General features: G+C 40.5%; 1 protein-coding gene across 1 annotated transcript; it reads left to right on the plus strand.

The window, feature by feature from the left end:
• The first annotated feature begins 16,301 nt into the window (after positions 1–16,301).
• On the plus strand, positions 16,302–23,846 carry LOC119774724 (leucine-rich repeat LGI family member 2-like). The gene is made up of 8 exons (XM_038272393.1): positions 16,302–16,574; positions 16,719–16,790; positions 16,939–17,010; positions 17,843–17,914; positions 18,083–18,154; positions 18,539–18,708; positions 20,475–20,639; positions 20,793–23,846. The coding sequence occupies exons 1-8, from the start codon at positions 16,399–16,401 to the stop codon at positions 21,626–21,628; spliced, it is 1,635 nt and encodes a 544-aa protein (XP_038128321.1). The 5' UTR covers positions 16,302–16,398; the 3' UTR covers positions 21,629–23,846.
• Positions 23,847–24,655: the final 809 nt, after the last annotated feature.

Consider the following 24,655-nt stretch of genomic DNA (forward strand, 5'->3'; position numbering starts at 1 on the left):
CTGGTTTCCCATGCAGCTCTGGACCAAGAGCCTGGGCCCGCCAGAGGATCTGAGGAGCCTGGCGGGCCGAACTAATTCTAAGAAATCTCCTCGACTGATGCTTCCAGCCACCCTGTTTTTTGATAATCAGAACCTCTCCTTCTCTGCATTTATTGATTCAGGCTGTGAACGGAACCTCATTTATTCCAACCTCGTCCAACAGTTAAAGATTGAAACTATTCCACTTTCTCAACCTCTTCGTGTCTCAGCTATTGATGGGAAGAAACTCCACCAAGTCACCCATCAAACTCAACCCCTCGAGCTACTACTCTCAGGTAACCATCGTGAAATCATTACATTTTTTGTTTTTCCCTCTGCTTGTTCGCCTCTGGTCCTCGGCTTCGAATGGTTGGAGAAGCACAATCCACGTATTAACTGGTCCGACCGTCACGTGGAATCCTGGTCTACGTTATGTCATGAAACATGCCTTCGTGCGGCAGCCCCTATGGTGGGGTCTCCTAGAGGTGGGGGGGAGATGGACTCTCCTGACCTTTCTACAGTTCCCTCTGAGTACCATGACTTTGCTCCGGTCTTCAGTAAGGTCAGTGCTACGTCCCTTCCTCCACACAGACCATATGACTGTGCTATTGAATTACTACCTGGAGCACCGTTACCCAGCAGCCGTCTATACAACATCTCCAAGCCCGAACGAGAAACCATGGAGAAGTATATTAACGAGTCTTTAGCTGCTGGAATTATTCGCCCATCTTCTTCTCCTCTGGGTGCAGGGTTCTTTTTTGTTGGCAAGGAGGATGGTTCTCTAAGACCTTGCATTGATTACAGAGGTTTGAACCAAATAACAGTTAAGAACAAGTACCCTCTGCCTCTCCTAGCCTCTGCCTTTGAGCCTGTCCAGGGGGCTACAGTCTTTACCAAGTTGGATTTAAGAAATGCATATCATCTCCTCAGAATCAGAGAGGGAGACGAATGGAAGACAGCCTTCAAAACCCCCTTAGGTCAGTTCGAATATTTGGTGATGCCCTTTGGATTAACTAATGCCCCCGCCTGCTTCCAAGCTCTAGTGAATGACGTCCTCAGAGACTTTCTAAATGTGTTTGTGTTCGTTTATATAGACGACATACTCATTTATTCAAGGAACCTATCTGAGCATAAAAGACATGTCCGCCTGGTGTTACAGAGGTTATTGGAGAACAAGTTGTTCGTCAAGGCTGAAAAATGTGAGTTCCATCAATCTTCAGTGACATTTTTGGGGTTTGTGCTCGAGGGCGGGCAGGTTAAGCCTTCTGAAGACAAAATAAAGGCGGTTTTGGAGTGGCCAGTTCCTGAAAATCGCAAACAGCTACAGAGATTTTTGGGGTTTGCCAATTTTTACCGCCGGTTCATCAGGAACTATAGCCAAACAGCTCTACCATTAACCTCATTAACATCTGTTAAAAGAACTTTCCAATGGTCTCCCGAAGCTCAAACCGCTTTTGAAAAGCTGAAATCTTTGTTTTCCAGAGCACCCGCGTTAATTCAGCCTGACCCTTCTAAGCAGTTCATCCTGGAGGTTGACGCTTCTGATTCTGGCGTTGGAGCCGTTCTGTCCCAGAGACTCGACACAGATCAAAAGATCCATCCATGTGCTTTTTTTTCTCGTAGGCTCTCTTCAGCAGAACAGAACTACGGCGTCGGAGATCGTGAGTTACTGGCCATTAAGTTGGCATTGGAAGAATGGAGACACTGGCTTGAGGGAGCTGAGCACCCGGTTCTAGTTTGGACAGATCACAAGAACCTTGCTAGCATCCAGTCAGCCAAACAGGCCAACCCTCGTCAATCCAGGTGGTCCATTTTCTTCTCAAGATTTAATCTCATTATCTCCTACAGACCCGGATCTAAGAATGTGAAACCAGACTCCCTCTCGCGTCTTTACTCCGTCGATCAACCTGAGACACCTGAGCCTGTCCTTCCGGCATCATGCACTGTTGGAGTTGTGAACTGGGAGATCACTGATCTCATTAATTCCGCCCTGGCCTCGGAACCCGACCCAGGTAACGGTCCGGCTAACAGAACCTATGTTCCATCTTCTGTCAGGTCCCGATTGATACAATGGATGCATGCTGCCAAATTTTCCGCCCATCCGGGAGTCAGTAGAACCATCGCTCTCATTAAAAGACGTTTCTGGTGGCCCACGCTTCACAGGGACGTAAAAGAATACGTGCTGGCCTGTCCCACCTGTGCCAGAAACAAGGCCTCGCACCAGCCACCCTCGGGTCTGCTACAGCCTCTTCCGATCCCTTCTCGCCCATGGTCCCACATTGCTATTGATTTTGTCACCGGTCTCCCAGTCTCTCGAGGTATGTCCACCATATTCACCATTGTTGGTCGTTTTTCCAAGTCATGTCATCTCATTCCTCTCAGGAAGCTCCCCTCTGCATTCCAAACGGCTCAGCTCCTTGTGAAACACGTTTCCGGTTACACGGAATTCCCCAGGAGATTCTGTCAGACCGTGGGCCTCAGTTCATATCTCAAGTCTGGAAAGCATTCTGTGCAGCTTTGGGCTGCAGGTCATCCCTGACTTCTGGCTATCATGCACAAACCAATGGTCAGACCGAACGTATGAACCAGCATCTTGAATCCACCCTCCGCTGTCTAACCTCCAACAACCCCTCCGACTGGTGCCAATATCTACCTTGGATTGAATACGCCCATAACTCCCAGAGATCTGCATCCACCGGTCAGTCCCCGTTCCAGGTCAGTCATGGTTACCAACCTCCACTTTTTCCCGCAGATGAAAAGGAGATTTCCGTCAAAACCATTAATCAGCACATCCGTCGCTGCCAGAAGATCTGGAAGGAAACCATCACCACCCTCCACAGATCCTCTGAAACCACAAAACGCTTCGCTGACTCCAGGAGACGTCCCGATCCCGAGTACTCCATTGGACAGGAGGTATGGCTGTCTACCCGAGACATCCCCCTCAAGGGTATGTCTCGAAAGTTATCCCCGAGATTCATTGGTCCGTTTAAGGTTTCCCAGGTCATCAACCCATCTGCAGTTCGTCTCCAGTTACCTCCTACTCTACGCATACACCCCACCTTCCACGTTTCTCAGATTAAGCCCGTGGTTTCTAGCCCCCTGTGCCCACCATCCGACTCCCCACCACCCGCCCTGGAAGTCGATGGCCATCCTGCATTCACCGTCCGTCGCATAGTGGACTCCCGTCGGCGAGGTCGCGGCTGTCAGTACCTCGTCGACTGGGAGGGCTACGGACCAGAAGATCGTCAGTGGGTTCCTGGCTCTTACATCCTCGATCCTTCCCTGATCGAGGAGTACGAGCGTTCCTGCCCATCAACTTCCTCCGGACCGCCAAGGGGCGGTCGTTGAGGGGGGGGTACTGTTGGAGGCTGGAGAAGTTCCACCCTTCTCCAGCAGAGTCCGCCGTGGTTCCTCCTGAGCAGAGCCTTCTGCACAGCTGCTGCTCGTTACCATCATCAGAGGATCCACTACTTAAGCTGTCTTCAGACCTTGCCTCAACGCCACAGTGTTGATCCAGTTGGTTAGCACCTAAGCCTAGAACCTCTGAGAACCTTTGACTTTGAATCCAAGCTTGATTCTAACTTTGTCTCTGTTTTTCCAGGAAACCAGTTTTTCTCCCGTGAAGCTCTGGAAGAGCTTAACCTGCCGAGCCTGCCCTCTGAGCCAAACCTGAAGACTCCCTCTGGTTTCCCATGCAGCTCTGGACCAAGAGCTGGAAACTCAAACCCAAGGTCAGCTCCCACCTGAGAAGCAAGACGCTGAAACAGCTTGCGGACTCTGCAACCAAACCTTCTCCAGTTCCAACAACCTTCCTCTCCAAGCCTCATTCAAGGACCCACAAGGTACAAGCCAGAAACAATCCTAAAGACAAGTTCCTAAGTGCTCCGCTAACTAAACTGTCCTCCACACAGACTCCGGTGTACCAGTCTCCCAGGACCAGAACCAGAACCCGTTTCATTGTGCTTGTGAACAGTAAACTCTGTTAAACTTTTAAACCTGTTTCCATCTAGTGGTGTTCTGCATCATTGGGTTACATTAGAGAACCAATCATGACAGATGGTAGCTCAGCGAAGAAAAGCCAAACTAATTCTACAATTCCAACATAAATGTTAGGAATCCAGTTTGTGTAGGTTGTTTGTGTGTTTCTCCTCCTCCCTGCACACCTGCGGCTCGTTGGTTAATTACCGGAGGAGTATTTGAGCTGTGGGCTGTCACTACCTCGGCGCCAGAGTGTTTGCCAGTTTTGGGTACTCTAGCCAAGCTGAGATTACCAGAGTCAGCTTTGTTTCCCTGAGTCTTATGTGTTTTTGTCTTTGCTCTTCAGCAGGAAGCATTCCTGTGAAAACTAGATACTTGGACCTTCTCCCCCTGGAAGGACTTACTGAGTTTACACTGTGCAGGGGAAAACTTCCACATGATCCGTTCAAGTCCCCATCGGAAATCCAAGTGACAGTCCGCTCCATTACTCCTCTGGGTCCAACGTAGTCTACCTGTCGGCTCTCCAACGAGTTCCCTCTTCTCTGGATAAACCCACACAGACTGGATTCAAGGATTGACAAGCCCTCTCAAACGTTAGTCCCTATGCAGCATAATTCAAGCTGCAGTCTCATTTTCCACGGTCCCTGAACTTATCTCTGTGATCTCCCCTTCAGACTTTCCAGTTCCATTTTACCAGTTCACTGAGTTCCAGATCCAACCTCTGTTTACATTACATCAAGTAAACCTGTTAAACTTTTCCCCATGTTCTCTGAGTGGTTTCTTTGCATGTGGGTCAGATTCCTTAAACCGATCATGACAGTAAAGTTATTAACAATCAGATTGAATAAGGGAAATTATTTGACAAACCTGGAAGTTAAAAACTTAAACTTGAAAACAAGCAAGATGAATGTTATACGTGCAAAAAAAAATGCAACAGATAAAAAGAAAAACAAAAAAACACAATTTGACAAGGATTAATATTTCATATTTTATAGGTAAATAAGATGTTTATTTTTATAGCAGCTATAAGTGACTGTTTGTTCTCCCTCTACAGAGCAGATGCCCACTCAAGGGTCTAAGCCCCAGTCTCTACCATTGCCTGTTCAGGCCTCTCATTCAGGCGAAAGGGACTGCGAACCTATGCAGGTGGGACATACCAGGCTCACTCCTGAGGAGAGACAGAGGCGTTTTCTAAGTAGACTATGTATCTACTGTGGTGAGAGTGGACACTTCATCGCCTCCTGCCCGGCAAGATCAAGTGGCCGGGGCCAAATAAACACTAATAAATCTCCTCAATTGTTGCTGCCAGCCACACTCTTCAGTGAAAACCAAAGTCTCTCTTTCTCCGCTTTCATCGACTCAGGTTGTGAGCGTAACCTAATCGACTCTAACCTCGTCCAACAACTCCAGATTAAAACCGTTACCCTCTCTCAGCCTCTCAGTGTGTCCGCCATAGACGGAAAAAGACTCCATCGTGTTACCCACCAAACCCAGCCCCTCGAGCTACTCCTGTCAGGTAAACACAGAGAAACAATAACTTTCTTTGTTTTTCCCTCTGCATGTTCCCCACTGGTCCTCGGGTTCGAGTGGTTGGAGAAGCATAACCCTCACATTAACTGGACTAAACGTCTCCTGGAATCATGGTCCACTACGTGCCACGAAACATGCCTTCGTTCCGCTGCCCCTATGGTGGGGTCCCCTAGAGGTGGGGGGGAGATGGACTCTCCTGACCTTTCTTCAGTTCCCTCTGAGTACCATGATTTAGCCCCCGTCTTCAGTAAGGTCAGTGCGACGTCCCTACCTCCACACAGACCATATGATTGTGCCATAGAACTTTTACCTGGTGCTCCTCTTCCTAGCAGCAGATTGTATAACATTTCCAAACCCGAAAGAGAAACTATGGAAAAATACATCAACGAATCATTAGCTGCTGGAATAATCCGTCCTTCTTCCTCTCCTTTGGGCGCCGGTTTCTTCTTCGTGGGCAGGAAGGATGGTTCCCTGAGACCTTGCATTGATTATCGAGGTTTGAACCAGATCACAATTAAAAACAAATACCCACTGCCTCTTCTGGCCTCTGCTTTCGAACCAGTACAGGGTGCAACAGTGTTTTCCAAGCTGGACTTGAGAAACGCCTATCATCTCCTTAGGATACGAGAGGGCGATGAATGGAAAACTGCCTTTAAGACACCCTTGGGCCAATTCGAATACCTGGTGATGCCCTTCGGTCTAACTAACGCTCCAGCCTGCTTCCAGGCCCTAGTAAATGATGTTCTCAGAGATTTCCTCAACGTGTTTGTTTTTGTGTACATTGATGACATTCTCATTTATTCCAAAGACCTCCAAGAACACAAGAGACATGTCCGTCTTGTCTTACAGAGACTACTGGAGAATAAGCTGTTCGTGAAAGCCGAGAAGTGCGAATTCCACCAACCTTCAGTCACCTTTTTGGGGTTTGTGCTCGAGGGCGGCCAGGTAAAACCTTCAGAGGACAAGATCAAAGCAGTCTTAGACTGGCCAGTTCCTGAGAACCGAAAACAGCTACAAAGGTTTTTAGGGTTCGCTAACTTCTATCGTCGATTCATAAGAAACTACAGTCAAACCGCCCTTCCATTAACCTCTCTGACTTCCATCAAACAAACTTTTCAGTGGACTCCCGAGGCTCAAGCAGCATTTGAGAAACTAAAATCATTGTTTTCCAGAGCTCCTGTACTAATTCAACCGGATCCAACTAAACAGTTCATCTTAGAGGTGGATGCTTCAGATTCCGGGGTTGGAGCGGTTCTCTCCTAGAGGCTCGACTCAGATCAGAAAATACACCCATGTGCTTTCTTCTCCCGTAGGCTCTCTTCTGCTGAACAGAACTATGACGTGGGTGACCGAGAACTCCTGGCTATTAAGCTGGCGTTGGAAGAATGGAGGCATTGGCTGGAGGGAGCTGAGCATCCGGTTCTTGTGTGGACAGACCACAAGAACCTGGCTTACATCCAGTCAACAAAGCAGGCAAATCCTCGCCAATCCAGGTGGTCAATCTTCTTCTCACGATTCAACCTTATCATTTCCTACAGACCCGGATCCAAGAACGTGAAGCCCGATTCTCTCTCTCGTCTCTACTCCGTCGATCATCCAGAGACACCTGAACCTGTCCTCCCTGCTTCATGTACCATTGGAGTGGTCAACTGGGAGATAACGGACCTCATCAATTCTGCCCTAGCCACTGAACCAGATCCAGGTACCGGTCCGCCTAACCGTACATATGTCCCATCATCTGTCAGGTCCCGTCTTATCCAGTGGATGCATGCCGCCAAATTCACCGCTCATCCAGGAGTGAGTAGGACAGTAGGTCTCATCTCCAGGCGTTTCTGGTGGCCCACACTCCACAGAGACGTAAAGGAGTATGTGTTGGCTTGCCCCACTTGTGCCCGCAACAAAGCCTCACACCAACCTCCTTCAGGCCTGCTTCAACCACTTCCTGTTCCCTCGCGTCCATGGTCCCATATAGCCATTGATTTCGTCACCGGTCTCCCTGTCTCCCGAGGTATGTCCACCATACTAACCATTGTTGATCGTTTCTCGAAGTCCTGCCATCTAGTTCCCCTCAGGAAACTTCCATCGGCCTTCCAGACAGCCCAGCTGCTAATCAAACATGTTTTCCGGCTTCATGGCATTCCCCAGGAAATCCTCTCGGACAGAGGCCCACAATTCATCTCACAGGTATGGAAGGCTTTCTGTTCTGCTCTCGGCTGCAAACCTTCTCTCACTTCAGGTTACCACCCTCAATCAAACGGCCAGACAGAACGAATGAACCAGCAACTGGAATCCACCCTCCGCTGTCTCACTTCCAATAACCCCGTGGATTGGAGTCAATACCTTCCGTGGATAGAATATGCCCACAACTCCCTCCGTTCTGCATCCACTGGACAGTCCCCATTCCAGGTCAGTCTCGGATACCAACCACCTCTTTTCCCTGCAGATGAGAGAGAGATATCTGTGCTGTCCGTTAATCAACACATCCGTCGCTGCCAGAGGATTTGGAGGGAGACCATCGCCACACTCAACCTATCATCCGAGTCAGTCAAACGTTTCGCCGACGCCAAGAGACGTCCTGCCCCCGAGTATTCTGTGGGCCAGGAGGTGTGGCTCTCCCATCGAGACATCCCCCTCAAGGGGATGTCTCGAAAACTCTCCCCGAGATTCATAGGACCCTTCAAGATCTCACGCATCATCAATCCTTCTGCTGTCCGCCTTCAACTTCCCCAGTCCCTCCGAATCCACCCTACTTTCCACGTCTCCCAGATCAAGCCTGTTTCCTCGAGCCCTCCATTTTACCAGTTCACTGAGTTCCAGATCCAACCTCTGTTTACATTACATCAAATAAACCTGTTAAACTTTTCCCCATGTTCTCTGAGTGGTTTCTTTGCATGTGGGTCAGATTCCTTAAACCGATCATGACAGTAAAGTTATTAACAATCAGATTGAATAAGGGAAATTATTTGACAAACCTGGAAGTTAAAAACTTAAACTTGAAAACAAGCAAGATGAATGTTATACGTGCAAAAAAAAAATGCAACAGATAAAAAGAAAAACAAAAAAACACAATTTGACAAGGATTAATATTTCATATTTTATAGGTAAATAAGATGTTTATTTTTATAGTTTTTTTTTTTTCAAAGAAAACTATATCTACAATTCCCTAAACAGATGATGTTTAATATCTACTTTAAATACCGAATTGTTTTTGTTATAAACATCTTAGAATTGAACTATAACAATTTAAAGTCCTCAACAAGTCCTCCTGAAATCAGCAGAACCCAGAAAGAAATGCTAAAAACCAGGAGAATATCTCTATAAGTGTTGGGAGCTGGATAAAATCCCATCTTTCTCCAGCAGAGTCCGCCGTGGATCCTCTGAGGGAGCCTCCTGCACAGCTGCAGCTCATCTAGATCATCAGAGGATCCACTATATAAGCTGTCTTCAGACCTTGCCTCAACGCCGCAGTGTTGCTCCAGTTGGTCAGCGCTAAAGCCTAGATCCTTGTTGTATCTCCATGACTTTGAATCCAGGTTGGATTCTAACCTCTGTCTCTGTGTTTCCAGGAAACCCGTATCTCCTCCGTGAAAGCTCTGGAAGAGCTAACCTGCCGAGCCGACCCTCAGAGCCAAACCCTGAAGATTCTCAGAGAACCTCCAAGCAGCTCCGGGCTAGAGCTGGGAAACCAAGGCTAAGGTCTGCTCTAGCTAGACGTAAGACGCTGAAGCAGCAAACGGACTCTGCTGAAAACCTCTTCTCCAGAACCAACAGTGACTCTCCCAAAGTTAACCTCAAGAACCCTCAAGGTACAATCAGTGAACCTTTGGAATTCAAACCCTGTCAGCAGTTACTAACTGTGCTGTCTCTCACGCAGACTCCGGTGAACCAGAATACAGACCAGAACCAGAATCAGTACATTCTGTGTGTTGTGCTTTAAATAAACTGTTAAACTTTCCTTCCTTGTGTCAGTGGTGTTCTGCATAACTGGGTCTCCATTTGAGAACCCATCATGACAATAAGATACTGAAATAAGAAAATCAGAAAACTCTGTCATCGATGAGTTAATAAAAACTACAACAAATATGATAATTAATATAAAACAGATCCTTAACTCTCAACAAAAATTTTTGGATCATACACACAGCATACTAGGGTGATATGTTAAGCTCTTGTACTGTTGATCGGCACCAGTGACTTTCTGACCCTGGTTACTGAGCTCCCTGCTGCTCCCAAGTGAGAAATAGAGAAGACTAAGAGTTCTAACACCTGCTGCAACGTAGTCCAGGTTACACACATACACATAATCCTTCAAGTTTTCACAGAGCAAAGGTTGAAAGGCTACTTCTGGAGCAGGAAGTGTTGATTGTTGGTGGTGATTTTCTAGGTGGTCGCCATACGGTGATGCCAGTTCACGTAGAGAGGGTAGCACTCTGTGGTTACTTGTTCTACATTACTTGTGAAACATTTTATAGGTTCACCTTTATTGTTCATCACAATGAGCTTAAAAAATACAAATGTGCTGCTTTACACATAATAAAAGCTCAGGTAATTTACTTTCCATTTTATCCATTTATTTCATTTATTCCATTTTATTTCATTTACTTTTCTTGTTCTTTGTAAATCTGGATTACCAATGTAATTCTCCAGCTTTTTTTTTTTCTGAATTCTGTTTGTTTAATGACATAACATTTATTAATGGAATTGTTTTAAACTCTTTTACATTTTTTTTTATATATCGTAAAATTGCTTTTTAGGCCTAATCACTTGGATATCCTTCCAAAGGCTTCTAATAGATGCTGTCATTTTGACACTTTCCTTCTGACAGTGTGGTTTGTCTGAGTCAGTTTTGTGGTCTTCCTTGTTTGTCCCACATGTCTAAAACTTTTCTATGAGAAAGAAGTTAGAGGTTTGTGTCTTTACATGTTCACAATGACACATTTTCCAGCTTAATATAGCAACTTCACATGGTATTTTTCTTTAGTTCTGAGGCTGATACTCTCAGAAGCCATTTCCTTCCTGAACACTGAGAGCTGTGCATTTCCAGGATGTTTATACTTGTTTATACTCTGTTTTGAGAAATATTAGTCAAGTATAATGCAGAATTATGTTCCTGAATTCTTGATAAATTTGTTTTGCTTTCTCCATGATCTCGAATAAGATAGCAGTGGTTGGATGTGTTGTCAAAATACATGTAATGTCTCCTTCCCTGAGTTTGGAAGCATATAAAGAAATTCTACCATCACTCGTGTTTTCTAGAACGGTTTAAAAGCATGTTAATATTAGTGTATGCAAACATTTGAATCTGAAGAGTGATAAAAAACAAACGTTCTAAACAATCTTATTCTTTATTCTGGCTGTTATAGAATAGAAATCATTTTTGATAATCGTAGCTTTATTATCAAATCGTAGCATTATTATCAAAGAGCTCAAGATGCTTCAACCTCAATGAACTTTTTCTTTATAAACCACAGATAAATTCAATGGACAAGTATTTTTCAAAGGTTTATATATATATATATATATATATATATATATATATATATATTTATACATGACAACCTCCTGATTATTACAACAACAAAAAAAACACTGCAACATTTGCTGCAGTTTTCTAACAATAAGATTATCTCTCCCCATCCCATCCTCCATGTAAGTTCTCAACAAACGTGGGCCCTCCTCCAACTTTGTTTGTTACGGATCCAGTTGTTTTAATCTTTACAATGACTTTTTATGATCGCAGGTATGGGAAGATAAGCTCTTTTTCTGTTTTACAAAGATAAACACACATCTTCTGTACTTCAAGGGTATCTTAGTTTTTCTCTCCGATTCAATAAAAGGCAACAAGAAAATAATTTCTGGTTGACAACACCTTTAAGCTCTGGAAAACTAATACTAACAGATTGCTAATATAAATTTGCTAGACACTTGGATCAACTTACAAAAGTAATGCATACATAATAAAAGTGATTTGAAAAAGGGATATGTTCCTTTCAGTGAAGTCAACCATGAGAAATTTGAAAATGTGTTGGCAGAAAACAAAAACAAAAAAAAGCTACAAAGCACACCACTTTATCTAAACCAGTAGAGTATTTCAAGCTTTCTGTTGTGTGCTCAGGGTTTATTCTGTTTCATGTGAAGTCATTCATCGATTTTTATGGAGCTGTGCAGAAATCCAAGACACGAGAGAAATGCAAGACCTGTCAAAGGTCACCACTGACGAGATACTAAGGGATGTTTTTTGGACACTTAATGGGCAGATTTATGCTGTTTGATGAGAGATGCACTATAAAACAAATTTCCTTTAAATAAACACGATTGTTTAAACATGCATGTGACTAATGACATGCAAGTGAAGCAGCTTTTGCTGAGGGGCATCAGGTTTCAGCTTGCACGTTTCCTGTCAGTGTTTGGGGATTCTGGATCCTAAAAACAGCAGTGCATGAGGCAGAGCTGTCATGAATTATGCCAGCCATTGCAGACATGTATGGTTGCTCCCGGTTATTTGGTTTCACTCAAGTTCACAAGCTGCTGGAGCTTCTGGAAAGGTCACCACCTTGTTAGGACCCACAGGGACATCAAACGACTCCATTGTTCTGTGTTTCATCCATTTTAAGAATAGTGCACCCCCGTTACCCTGTGCAAACGACTTCATCTTCAAGAAAAAAAACCTGAAACATTGACTGCTTGACACTTTGCATGAAAATGCTTTAAGAGTCAAAGATATTTACTTTAAAACTGTTATTATTACAAAAATGTTTTAGAATTGTTTGGGTTTACTTCCAATGTTTTTGTTAATACATCTATGTATTCAGTTCATTCACCAGTGAATCAAGTCAATGATCGAAAATGGTGGAAAACAAAAGCAAGAAAGATTTCCCTTTGTATCTTTGCTCAAGGCAAAGAGACAATTCAATCATATTTGTTTATTTTTTCTGTCTTAGGAAAACCAGCTGAATAAATAAAGTCTTATGATTTTCGGTTGGATTCTGCTTTTGGCTCATCACCAATCCCACATAGTGAGCATGCATGCAGCGACAGTCAAGAGGAAAAACTCCCTTTTAATAGGAAGAAACCTTTAGCAGAAGCAGGCCCAGTGTGAGCTGCCAGCAATGAGAGCACATACAATTAGTAACAATAAAAGCTAAGCCCATAGCTATTGCTAGAAGAGAAACATGACTAAACACTAAGAAAAGAGGCCAAACTCTGTCATCTATAACTGAGGGAATTGACAGCAGAAGCCCAGCTGATATTTCTCTCTAGGATGGTGTCACGACCCAACAGGAAAAGTCCAGATGAAGTTACTATGATAACAAAGAAAAAACAGAGAGCAAATAGTTGGCGGTTGAACTAACAAATACTGCCAAAAGGGAGAACAAAGTTGGAATGAAAGAAAATGATGAGAAGCGGTTCCTATGTCCTCCAGGAGCCTAAGCCTAAAGCAGCACAACTAGAGATGGCTCAGAATAACTTGAGCCACTTTAACTATAGGATTAATAAAAATAAAAAAAAAAGTTTTATGACTACCCATAAAAGCAGATGGCAAACGAAAACTGGTCATTGGTTCCACAGGAGAGGAGCCTAATAACTAAAAGATCTGCCTTTCATTCTACTTTTGGAAATTCTAGGAACCATTAGTAAACCTGCAGATGGAGAGTGATGTGCTCTGTTATGAACATAAGGAACAATCATTTCTCTGAAGTAAGATGGAGCTTGGCCATTTAAGGCTTTATATGTTTTTTTTTTTTTTTCAGTTTAAAAAAAACGTGATCGGCTTTTTAATAAGGTATTTCAAGTGTCTTGTTCTTATTTCTCTGTTAACAGCTTCCCTCTAGTGGTATGATTATGTAACTGCCCTTGACATCCTAGTGAAATTTTCATGGTATGTTATAAAGGAGTAGATATGTTTTTATCACAAATATAAAATAGTTTTTATATGTAGTTTTTTTTTTCTTTTTGACAGACTTGCCACTTATGCCCCTTGGTTGCAGTTGTCCGGGTCATTTGTGAACTTTGGTTCACTTTCTTAAGATGTGTCTCCAATGTTAGTCATACATTTTGCAGAGTTTATATAGGAAGATATAATTAAAGAAAAGCACCAATGCCAGTCTGTTTGCGGAAACTTTATTGAAATTACTGCAGTCATTTGTTTTGCATACAAAAGGAACTAAAACTCAGACCTTTAAGTGATGAAAGTTCATTCAGATAGAAAGGAGAACATCTAAATACATTCATTTGTTGCTTTAAATCTTTTTGCATTTTGTTTGGTTCTCCATCAATTTCAAATGTTCTCGCCTCAAACTCCAGCAATCTAGCCCCCTTTTTTAAATCCCATGTCAAAAATCTCGGGGTAACATTTGATAATGGGCTCAAATTTGACAAACAGATTAGCTCCTTTGTCAGCTCAAGCTTTTTCCAGCTCCGTCTTTTGGCCAAATTCAAGTCTTTTCTCAGTCGGCAGGATCTTGAGATGGCAATCCATGCTTTTATTAGTTCAAGACTGGACTACTGCAATGCCCTTTTACGTTGGCCTCAGTCAGTCAACAATTTCTCGTCTCCAACTTGTGCAGAACGCTGCTGCCTGATTTTTAACAAACACATCCAGACGTGAACACATTACTCCTGTGCTGTCGTCGCTCCACTGGCTTCCAGTCCGTTTAAGAATCGATTTTAAACTTCTGCTGATTGTTTTTAACGCCATTCATGGCTTTGCCCCTTCTTACTTGTCTGAGATTTTAACTTTCCGCAATTGTGGCAGAGCTTTACGCTCCTCGGGTCAGCTTCTGCTAGAGGTCCCTAGGTCAAGACTCAAACAGTGGGGTGATCGTTCTTTTGCCGTCGCTGCTCCCAGACTGTGGAACAAACTACCCCCTGACATCCGCACCACTAGTGACCTAAGCCTTTTTTTTAAAAGGCTTAAAACACACTTTTTTAATTTAGCTTTTAATTTTGACTATAATACTGTCTCTTAGATGTCATCTTTCTGTGTGCTCCTTTCTATGCACCTCTGGAAGGCTTTTAATGTCCTGCAGCACTGCACCACTACAGCACTTTTAATTGTATCTTGTATGTTTTTATATGTGTTATGTATTGTTTTTATGGCTTTGTTGTAAAGCACTTTGGGTACCATTTGGCTAAAGGGCTATACAAATACATTTGATTTGATTTGATTTGAAGAAACCCATCCCCCACAGCATGATGCAGCCACTAGCATGTCTAAGTGCAGCACTGGTGCTTTGAGGGTAATTTGTGGATTTCAATGTTTTTAATCATTTTTGCAGGTCCTGCAAAAATGCTTGGCTTCTTCTCTGATTAATTTCTTGTTTAGATGGCCATCGTATAATATTTTTTAAAAATTTTATTGCTTATTCCTTGAACATAACGTCTTTGAGATTTTTAGTCACTCATTGCATATTTTTAATAATCTAAGCTGTCATTTTATTCATAACTGTTATTCATAACACTACAATTATTCATAACTTTGTGTTTTATATTATAAAAAGACACTAAGTACAAATGGTTTTAGTTTAGATCATTTGAGATAAATATAATGTAAAACTCAGGCCACATTTTTTACTTTCTCATTACAATTATTTTTCACTTTGGTTTCACATAAAACAACAATAGAGTACTTGAATGGTTGGAATATGAAAAACTGCAGTATAGTCTTGCAGTATAGAATGAAAGAAAGCACAGCATAATACATTTCATAAAATTTAATAAATCTTAAAATTTTATAGGGAATATAAGAGCAGTTGCCCATAAAATGTATGGGCTTGTCATGCTGACTTGAAGGAAGCAGAAGTCTAGCCAACAATGCAGTATTTTAAGCTGCCATGGAGTAAGTGCTGCAGAATTTTATCTAACTCCAGTGCCCTAAGCATTCAGCGGATTTCCAAAGAGAAGATCTGCAGAAAAGTTACCAGAGAAACATACCCCCCACACACAAAAAAAGATGTAATCTTTAATATATATATATATATATATATATATATATATATATATATATATATATATATATATATATATATATATATATATATATATATATATATATATATATATATATATATATATATATATATATATATATATATATATATATATATATATATATATATGGCGAATTCCCTCTGCTTTCTGGTTGTTTTGTCAGGCATGAATGCTGTCCATGGTCCTGAAAACTTCCTCCACCTTTGTTCCAATCCATCCATCCATCCATCCATCCATCCATCCATCCATCCATCCATTCATCCATCCATCCATCCATCCATCCATCCATCCATCCATCCATCCATCCATCCATCCATCCATCCATCCATCCATCCATCCATCCATCCATCCATCCATCCATCCATCCATCCATCCATCCATCCATCTCTGTCACGCTTATCCCAGCTCGGGTCACGAGGGGTGCTGCTGCCTATTTCCTGGTGTCTAAGGGCAAGAGGTGGGGTATACCCTTGATAGGTCACCAGTCTAGTCAGGGAAACACAAAGACAAACAGGACAAACAACCATTTACGGAAACCTTCTTTCTGCAAGGCAGCAGTGCTCCCAACTGTTCCACACATTTGTTCCCTTGGTTTAAAATTCATATCACCAAAAAATGTTTGATTTTTAAGAAATATTTTCTTGTAGTTTATATCATACTATCTTTCAAGCTTCTTATAAACAACTTATTTCCCCGAAACCACATGTCATTAAGCATGCATTGATTTTTATTTTGCCCAAGCTCAGCAGCCTCTCAGCTGCAGCCGTATCAGTCTGTGTCAGGTCTTTTCTCTGTGCTGCTGCTGCTGCATGCTGATGTCCCGCAGCTACCAAGCCAGACTACTGTTTCATTAGCATTTTATTCTCAGCTTGAAGGAGCAACATGACACTCCTTGTGCGCTGGCTGGTGGTGGTTCTTATGTTATTGTGTCTGTCAGGAGCTGCTGAATCTAAAAGAAATGTTAAATGTCCTTCAGGATGCACCTGCTCCAAGGAGACTCTCATCTGTGTTGGAGCTACCCAGATCCCTCGGACCATCCCGGCTGAGATCAATTCACTGTAAGTAAACAACCAAGGAAAAGTGTTTAAGGGAAAAATTAAATATCCTGAGATGAATTATGATTAGTGTTTGAGCTAAAGCTGCCTTGGCTCTGGCTTGGCTATTATTCTCTCCTTTTTTTCCCTTTCTGTTCTTCACAACAGAAGCGTAGTTAATGGATCCATTGCAGAAATCACAGAGGGGATGTTTTCTCTTATGCCTTCTCTTCAGCTGCTGTGAGTGCCATGAATCACCTAGCATTGTCAGCAAGGACTTCTCTTGGTGTAGTTTTCCTGAGTATCATCCTGTAAATGGATGATACACAAAAAACTATAAACCTCCACTGACATGAGGTTTCAATTTTAATCCATATGTCTTTTGCAGACTTCTCAATGCTAATTCTTTGACCACAATCAAAGATGATGCCTTCTCTGGCCTGTCTCATCTCGAGTATTTGTGAGTCCACTTGAGAAATATATTTCACCGCATGTTTATATGTCTTTTGTAGAGCTCATCTCATTTATCCACTTTTACCCTTCACAGACTACTTGCAATGCCATGCAAATGTTTCCTTACCTACAATTTGACAGATAAAAACCACAAACTTCAACTTGTTTTGTTGCAATTTTATGTTAGAAACTATTTTAAAAATTTAAATTGTCAAAATAATGGTACATTCAATACATCTTAAAAATAGAAAAGCCTTAAAAGGTTGCATATTGACAAAATTAAGCCTGTGAAGTCTCCACAGATTTGTAAAAGAATATCTTTGAATAAGAGGAAGAAGGAGAAGGGGGGTTAGATTACAAAAGAATACCCCAAGCTTTGAATCTGTCATGGAGCACTATTTAAAGCATTTTGTGCAAATGGAATAAGCAGCTAGACTAAAAGCAACTTTTCACAGGTGCTCCTTATCTATTCTGACTTAAAACTGTTTGAAAAGTATTTTGGGCACATCTTATCTCTAGATATCAAACACTAAAGATTTTGTGCTCAAAGGACGTGAATCTGTAATTGGAATGGAAGGTTGTTTCATCAACTATTTATTCAGGGGACTGGATAACAAGAAAAAGTGTCAATTTCAGTTAACACAATTTTTTTCTTTAACACAATATTTTTCTTTAACTTCTCAACTACAGCATGCACAACATATTGAAGTCTGTAGTTTTTATTTGACTAACATAGCTAAAGAGGTATATACAATGTGCTCTTATAATGAAACTATATTATATAGTTACATATAGTCATATTTCACTTTGTTTTTTTTGTTTTTTTTACTGAAAAACAGATTCATTGAAAGAAACAAGATTGAAACCATCACCAAAAATGCCTTCAGAGGCCTACGAGCCCTCACTCATCTGTAAGTTATAATCTCTATTAAAAAAGAAAAAGAAAACTGAGCAGAAATTTTTAGTGTTAAGATTTCATAACAGTAGGCAAACTTTTGCTACTTCAACATAAAAATAGAAATAGAAAAAAGAGAATGGACAAAAAATGCCTGTATTGTCCCCTGGTGTGTCTGCTGCAGATCCCTGGCAAATAACAAGATACGGTTTCTGCCAAGAGATCTCTTCTTCGACTTGGATTCATTGCTGGAGCTGTGAGTAAGCAGTTGTGCTGCCAACGATGTGTGTATATCGGTGTGTGTTTCTGTGGGCTTGTGTAAGACTCAGCGGTATAGAATGCAACCGTTTACTTTTTCCATAATGCGTTTCAAACTGAAGCTTGCCTTACTGTTTGGGTTTAAATCCCTCAAGACTACAGAAGCATACTTCAAAACTGTTTAGTCATCCCACATTTCTTTTAGCTCTTACTTCTAAAATATATTTCTTTTTTCTTTGTCTTTTATTTTTTGTAGCACTTAGAGATTAGAAATAGATTAAAACATTAAACTCTTTCCACCCATCACACAAACATGTTTACTTTCTATAATGCTTTGAGCATCAGGGCCACACCTACCACAAACCTTCTCGTTTCCCATCAGAGATCTTCGAGGCAACTCCTTCCAGTGCACTTGTGAGAACAAATGGCTGATGATGTGGCTGAAAAACACAAACGCCACCGTATCAGATGTCTTTTGCGCAGGCCCCAATGACATGAAGGGCAAGCGGCTCAATGACCTTCCTATTCCACCGGGTGAATGTATTTCTACAGGTAAAATAACAAAGACACTATGCAAAAAGATACAGCAGCAGATAGGAGATGGTTGAGTTAAGAATAAACAGAATAAGCCACAAAAAAAGGAAAAAAATTAATGAAGTGGTGTAATTGTTTAGGAAGATATCCGTGAGTACATGAAATTAGGAAACCCAAGGTCAGCTGGCATGCACATATCACACATTCACTTTAATGAAGCAACAGCCTCACAGTGCGCAGCTCACTTTAAACAGTAGAAGCTAGGTTTATAAAAGGCTAATGTGCTAACAAATAATACAAAAAACATGATATTCTTTGTTCATGTGAATAAAAACAATCAAGATGTCTCATCCACGAAAAAAAAAAAAACTTTATTTAAAATGGGACAATGCATATTCATCTACATGTTCACGGCAAAGTCTCAAATGTAAAAATACCAGTTTTAGCCATACAAGCTAATTTCTAAAATGTTTGCTTTATTAATTGAAAAAAAAAAATTATGCAGCAAAAGAACATGTTACCTTGTTTCACACATTAAAAAAAAGTTGAAACTAAAACCCCAAAATATATATTTATGTCTTTATCTCCATTTTCTGTTTCATCCCAACAGTAGTAAAACCTTTCTGTAGCAACTTTTAAAATTATATAGTTTTTGGAGCCTTCTTTGAGCATATTGTCTATCTAACCTTAGATCCAAAACGCTGCTGCCTGCATTTTCACTGGAACTAAGAAAGTAGAGCACATCAGCCCGGTTCTGAAGTCCTTTCACTGGCTCCCTGTGGCGCATAGAACAGACATTTTTAAATCCTTCTGTTATTCTATAAATCACTGAATGGATCAGCACCTCAATATATAACAGATTTGTTTTCAGTGTATCAACCATCCAGAGCACTCAGGAGTTCTTCTAGTTCAAGCCTAGTCTGTACACCCAGAACTAGAACCAAACATGGAGAAGCAGCATTTAGTTCCTATGCTCCACTTATCAGGAACAAACTCCCAGAAGACTGTAAAAGTGCTGACAGCCTGAGTTCTTTTTAGTCAAAAGTAGAAACCCATTTGTTTAGAGCTGCCCTTGACTGTTAAACTAAACCGAGGTATTATTAGTAGTGCTTAATTCATATACTTTTAATTGTCTTTGTACTGAATTGTGCTATACAAATTCACTTGCCTTGTCTAGTACTATTTACAGGCAGACAATAAATACTGAACCCAACAGAAGCTGAACAATTACTTCAGTATGATTAAATAGCATAAGACTAAACCTAAAGGCAAAAGGAAGATTAAGAGCTGATGTTTTATATATATATATATATATATATATATATATATATATATATATATATATATATATTGAAGCATTATTGTAAGTGTTGTTCTAAGCACTTTTTTGCAAATGAAAAAATTTTATTACAAAAAATTAAATAACAATAAATGAAATTTAAAAAGGAATGAAGTGGAGTTCTTATGATAGAATTCTCCTTTTCTAATACTGTTTATTCAGTTTTGTGTTCCCAATTTTTTGTTTTTTTTTTATCTCAACTGTATGTTGCCTGCCTATTTGCTGCACCTCTTCACCAAAACAAATTCCCCATATGTGTAAAACCCTCCTTGGCAACAAAGCCTTTCCTGATTTTGATGCATTTATAGAATCAACATAGAAGAAGCCCACAGAGATAATAAGAAAACACATCACTGACTCCTACTGTTAATCACTGCACTCCATATGTTAAGCTTGTCACTACGGAAACAAGCCCTCGATCCGCAAACTTTGTTCTGTTTTGCAGACTTCGTGCGTCATCAGTCTATTCCCATTCAGTCCATGTCAGCAGACATCTTTTCCTTTAAAGAGGACATCTTTGTAGCCTTGGCTGCCCCAGACTCCAGCAGCTGTGTGATCATGGAGTGGGATCACATTGAGATGAACTTCAGAAAATTCGACAACATTACAGGTCTGACAGCTGTTTTCAGCTACAGCAACAGTTGTAATCTGACAAAGTGTGAAAATGTTTATCTTATATGTAAACCTCTCCTAAAGCATTAAAAAAGAAAATTACATTTCTGATCTAAAATCAATATTTATTTTTTTATTTTTTTTCATACAGGGAAATCGGTTATGGGATGCAAGTCTTTTCTATTTGAGAACCACATGTTGATAATAGTCACCCAGCTCTTTGGAGGCTCCCATATTTACAAGTTTGATGAGCAGCAGAACAAGTTTGCCAAGTTCCAAACTATCGAGATCTTCAACATCTCAAAGCCGAATGACATGGAGGTCTTTAAGATGGATGGGCACTGGTATTTTCTGATTGTGGACAGTTCAAAGGCAGGCATATCTACTCTCTACAAGTGGACTGACCAACCAGATCGCAACGAGACCGGTTTCTATTCTCACCAGTTCCTCCACGAATGGTTTCGTGACACAGATGCTGAGATTGTTGAGGTGGATGGGAAGTTCTACCTTGTTTTAGCAAGCCGCTCGCAGTCACCTGTCATATATCTGTGGAACAAAAGCACCCAGAAGTTCATCTTTTACAGTGACATCCCAAATGTTGATGATGTGGTGGCAGTCAAAGCATTTCGATTGGAGGGGGAACTGCACTTGGCTCTGGCTTGTTACATTGGTGATTCAAAAGTTGTCAGGTGGGTCAATAAGCAGTTTACTGAGGTGCAGGCTCTTCCCTCCCGGGGAGCTATGATCCTCCAGCCTTTTAGCTTCGCAGACAGACACTATCTAGCTCTGGGCAGTGATTACTCTTTCACGCAGATCTACCTGTGGGACACAGAGACCAAAACGTTCCACAAGTTCAAGGATATTTACATGCAGTCACCCCGCTCCTTTACTGTGGTGTCCACTGATCGCAGGAGTTTCATTTTTTCCTCCAGCCTGAAGGGAAAATCCATGGTCTTTGAACACGTGTTTGTCGATCTGAGTTTGTAAAAATAACACCAAAGAAGCCCCTTAAATCAAAATTGTGTGAACCCTCACGGAGGAGTCTTCCATGCTGTATAACATTACTTATGGAATCAGATCTACTGGAAAAGTCTGGTAGTAATAGAATATGTCAGAAGGGTTTCTGCAAATCCAGCTTAACGGAAGTGCCGCCAGAATAATGGACTTCCAGAACTTAAGGACGCAAAAGCAACATTTGAAATGAAGATGCATGAAGATACTGTCTTGGCAAAGCAGAGCCTTGCTATGTGATGGTTTTTATAATAATCCTAGCAAACAAACTAAAGCTGGTCCAGAACCTTTCCAGTCTCATAGAAGACTTTAGGAACAATAACTTGACCAATTTACATCTGAAATGAAATAATTTATTCAGGAAAGCCCATGATTCTTTATTAAATCTGTTATCTAGACACAAAGTTTGTAGTTTCAAAGAAGTAGACAACAAACATTTCTGATGATCACTTTAGTTGCTTACTTTATGATACTCTGGCAATAATTTTAAACTATGTCAGGGGAAAAGAGCCAGACCTCCCTTAAAGTGGAGCACTTGGTTAAATTGATCTTTACGTTGTGGTAGGTTTTGATTTTATACATTCTATTGAACTGAAGTTATTTATTTTTTCTAAAGTAGATGGAGTATACCACAAACAAAATTATGGAATTTCAAAAACAAGTTTAAAGAAGAAAGGTTAGAATTGATTTGTATTACATTTTTTCTCAGGTTTGATTTTAAAGTAATATTTTAATTTAATGAAAGAATGATTCTTCTGGGGTGAAAATTAATTTTGGAATCCAGTACAGAATTTCTGGAGGACTTTGAGTTTATCGCTAAATATAAATAATTAAAATACCCCTGAAATCATTTAAATGAATTGCTAACATGGTCATTGTTAGTTAGGGTATTATTTTCACTGGATATGTCCAGATTAGCTAATTTTTGGAAAAATCACTTTAATTCAGAAGGGCTTAGCCCTACTTAATCCTTTCCTAAACCATTTTTGTCTTTGGGAGCAAGTTTGCAGAGTAAAAATTCTGATTTGAGGATTTTATTATTCCATCCATATTCTCCAATGCTCCCGTTCCTCTGTCAATAAAACAGACCTTTAGAATGATGCTTCCACCACTGTTTCTGATAGTTGCCTCAAAATATTATCCACACTCTTTTAAACAGTACTCTCATCCCTGTGGCCAAGCATGAACATCTTTGGAACATCCGATTATAACACTTTTCTTCAATCGGCATTTTACTGGTCCATGCGGCTCGTTTCATTTCTAAGGGTAGAAACCAATTAACTTTGTTTAAGTTGTGACAGTTTGGTTTAGAAAGTTGAAACTATGATACAACAATGCTTCAATTTACAATATCTATAAAAATCTGCAAAGAGTAGCAGGGAAATATGCAGCCAGGATGACTCCAGCATCTTTGCAGTGGCTTTTAAATTATGCATTTTCTCTGAAACTTGCTACCAGATATTTAGCTAAATAATCAGGGATGTATTTATTATCCTAAACCTAGATTGATAAAAAAAAAATCTGATATCTGATATGAAACATAATTACTGATGTATATCCACAACTATGAATGAAATGTGGATAGAGTTCAAAAACTGTGCATGTTCATGCAGCAGAGTCTGTTCAGCTTTTCTACCTGCCATCCTGACTGGGATTATTTCTTCAAAATTAAAAAAACTGAATGCACTACATTACTAGTGTAAGCTTGAGTGTCATAACCATAACAAGCTTTTGCAACTAAGAGTGTGAATGACAACAGGAATTATATCTTATCTATGCAAAGTATGTAAATAAAAATGAAAATGTGTGTGTTGCTATAAATTAAACATTTTTAAGGAGGAACTTGTAATTATTCCTCTGAATAAATATAGTAAAAATATAGTTTTCACCAGCTGTACTGGTCTGACCACACAAATCATGCCTTGGTGTAAGACTGACTGATGAAAGCTATGCTATGTTAACCCTTGTAAGCAATATGTTTTTGTAGCATAATGATCATTTGTGTAGGTAATAAAAAACTGTATTTCTTTCTCACAGCTCCTTTGTATGATCCTGTGGTTTTGTTTTTTTATGTTTTAATTTCTAATAAACTGAAAGCAATTATAAGGAACAGCACGTTCAGCTCACCTACTACTAGGTTAACCTAAAAATGAATTGTGGAAATGCATTAAAGACTCAAACTATGTGGAATAAATTTGGATTTATTGTATTTTCTATAGAAATGCACAAGTGCACCAGGTAGTTGAGAGACAAGATATTTAGAAGTACAGCAATCAGTGAGTTGAAGTTGAAACGCAAACAGTAAATAAAAAAATTATGAAATTCCATCCATTTTTATTGAAAAGGTTTCACACATTTTTGTTAGTGTCCTCGTTGAATTCTATTTTTATCCCCAAGCTGCTCCTGAATACACCAGACACTGCAGCTCTGAGAGTGTTCATAACATAACCTAATACCTGCAGGTATTGAGCCCTGATTAAATTCTGCAGTTTCACTTGTTCTCTGCCAGCTCCTCTGCCATTGTACCTGGATGAGGTTTATTTTTTTATTTTTTTTTTATTAATAACCTAATTTATGTTTTGGTATAGTTTTGCTTCTCTGACTGAATTGGAGAAAGGTTTCTGTGTTTTCTGATAGGAAGCTTCTATGACGTGTGAAAACTAACACATTAATGGCATACGGTGACCCAAAAAGACTTGCAAGCTGGGATTGATGGTGTAGGCAGCCTTTGTTAAAAATCAAGTGATGCTAAATAAAAATTTTCCCGTATCCTAGCACTGTGGCAAAGACATTTCTTAGAAATTAATCGGTATGATTGTTATGGAACAAGGATATTCATAACTTGCCTTTTCCTGCATCTCTGAAGAAAAAAAAATATTTTTAATAATATTTGTATTTATGCATTGAAATTATCGTATAATTACATCAATGGCACAGTAATTGCCACTTAGCCAGTTTTACCGTCATTGTCTGCTTAATACAGAAGGGCAAATGAAGGCATGA

The sequence above is a fragment of the Cyprinodon tularosa genome, unplaced genomic scaffold, assembly GCF_016077235.1.
Source record: "Cyprinodon tularosa strain WSP-4 unplaced genomic scaffold, ASM1607723v1 ctg829, whole genome shotgun sequence".
In the NCBI taxonomy this organism is placed as follows: Eukaryota; Metazoa; Chordata; class Actinopteri; order Cyprinodontiformes; family Cyprinodontidae; genus Cyprinodon; species Cyprinodon tularosa.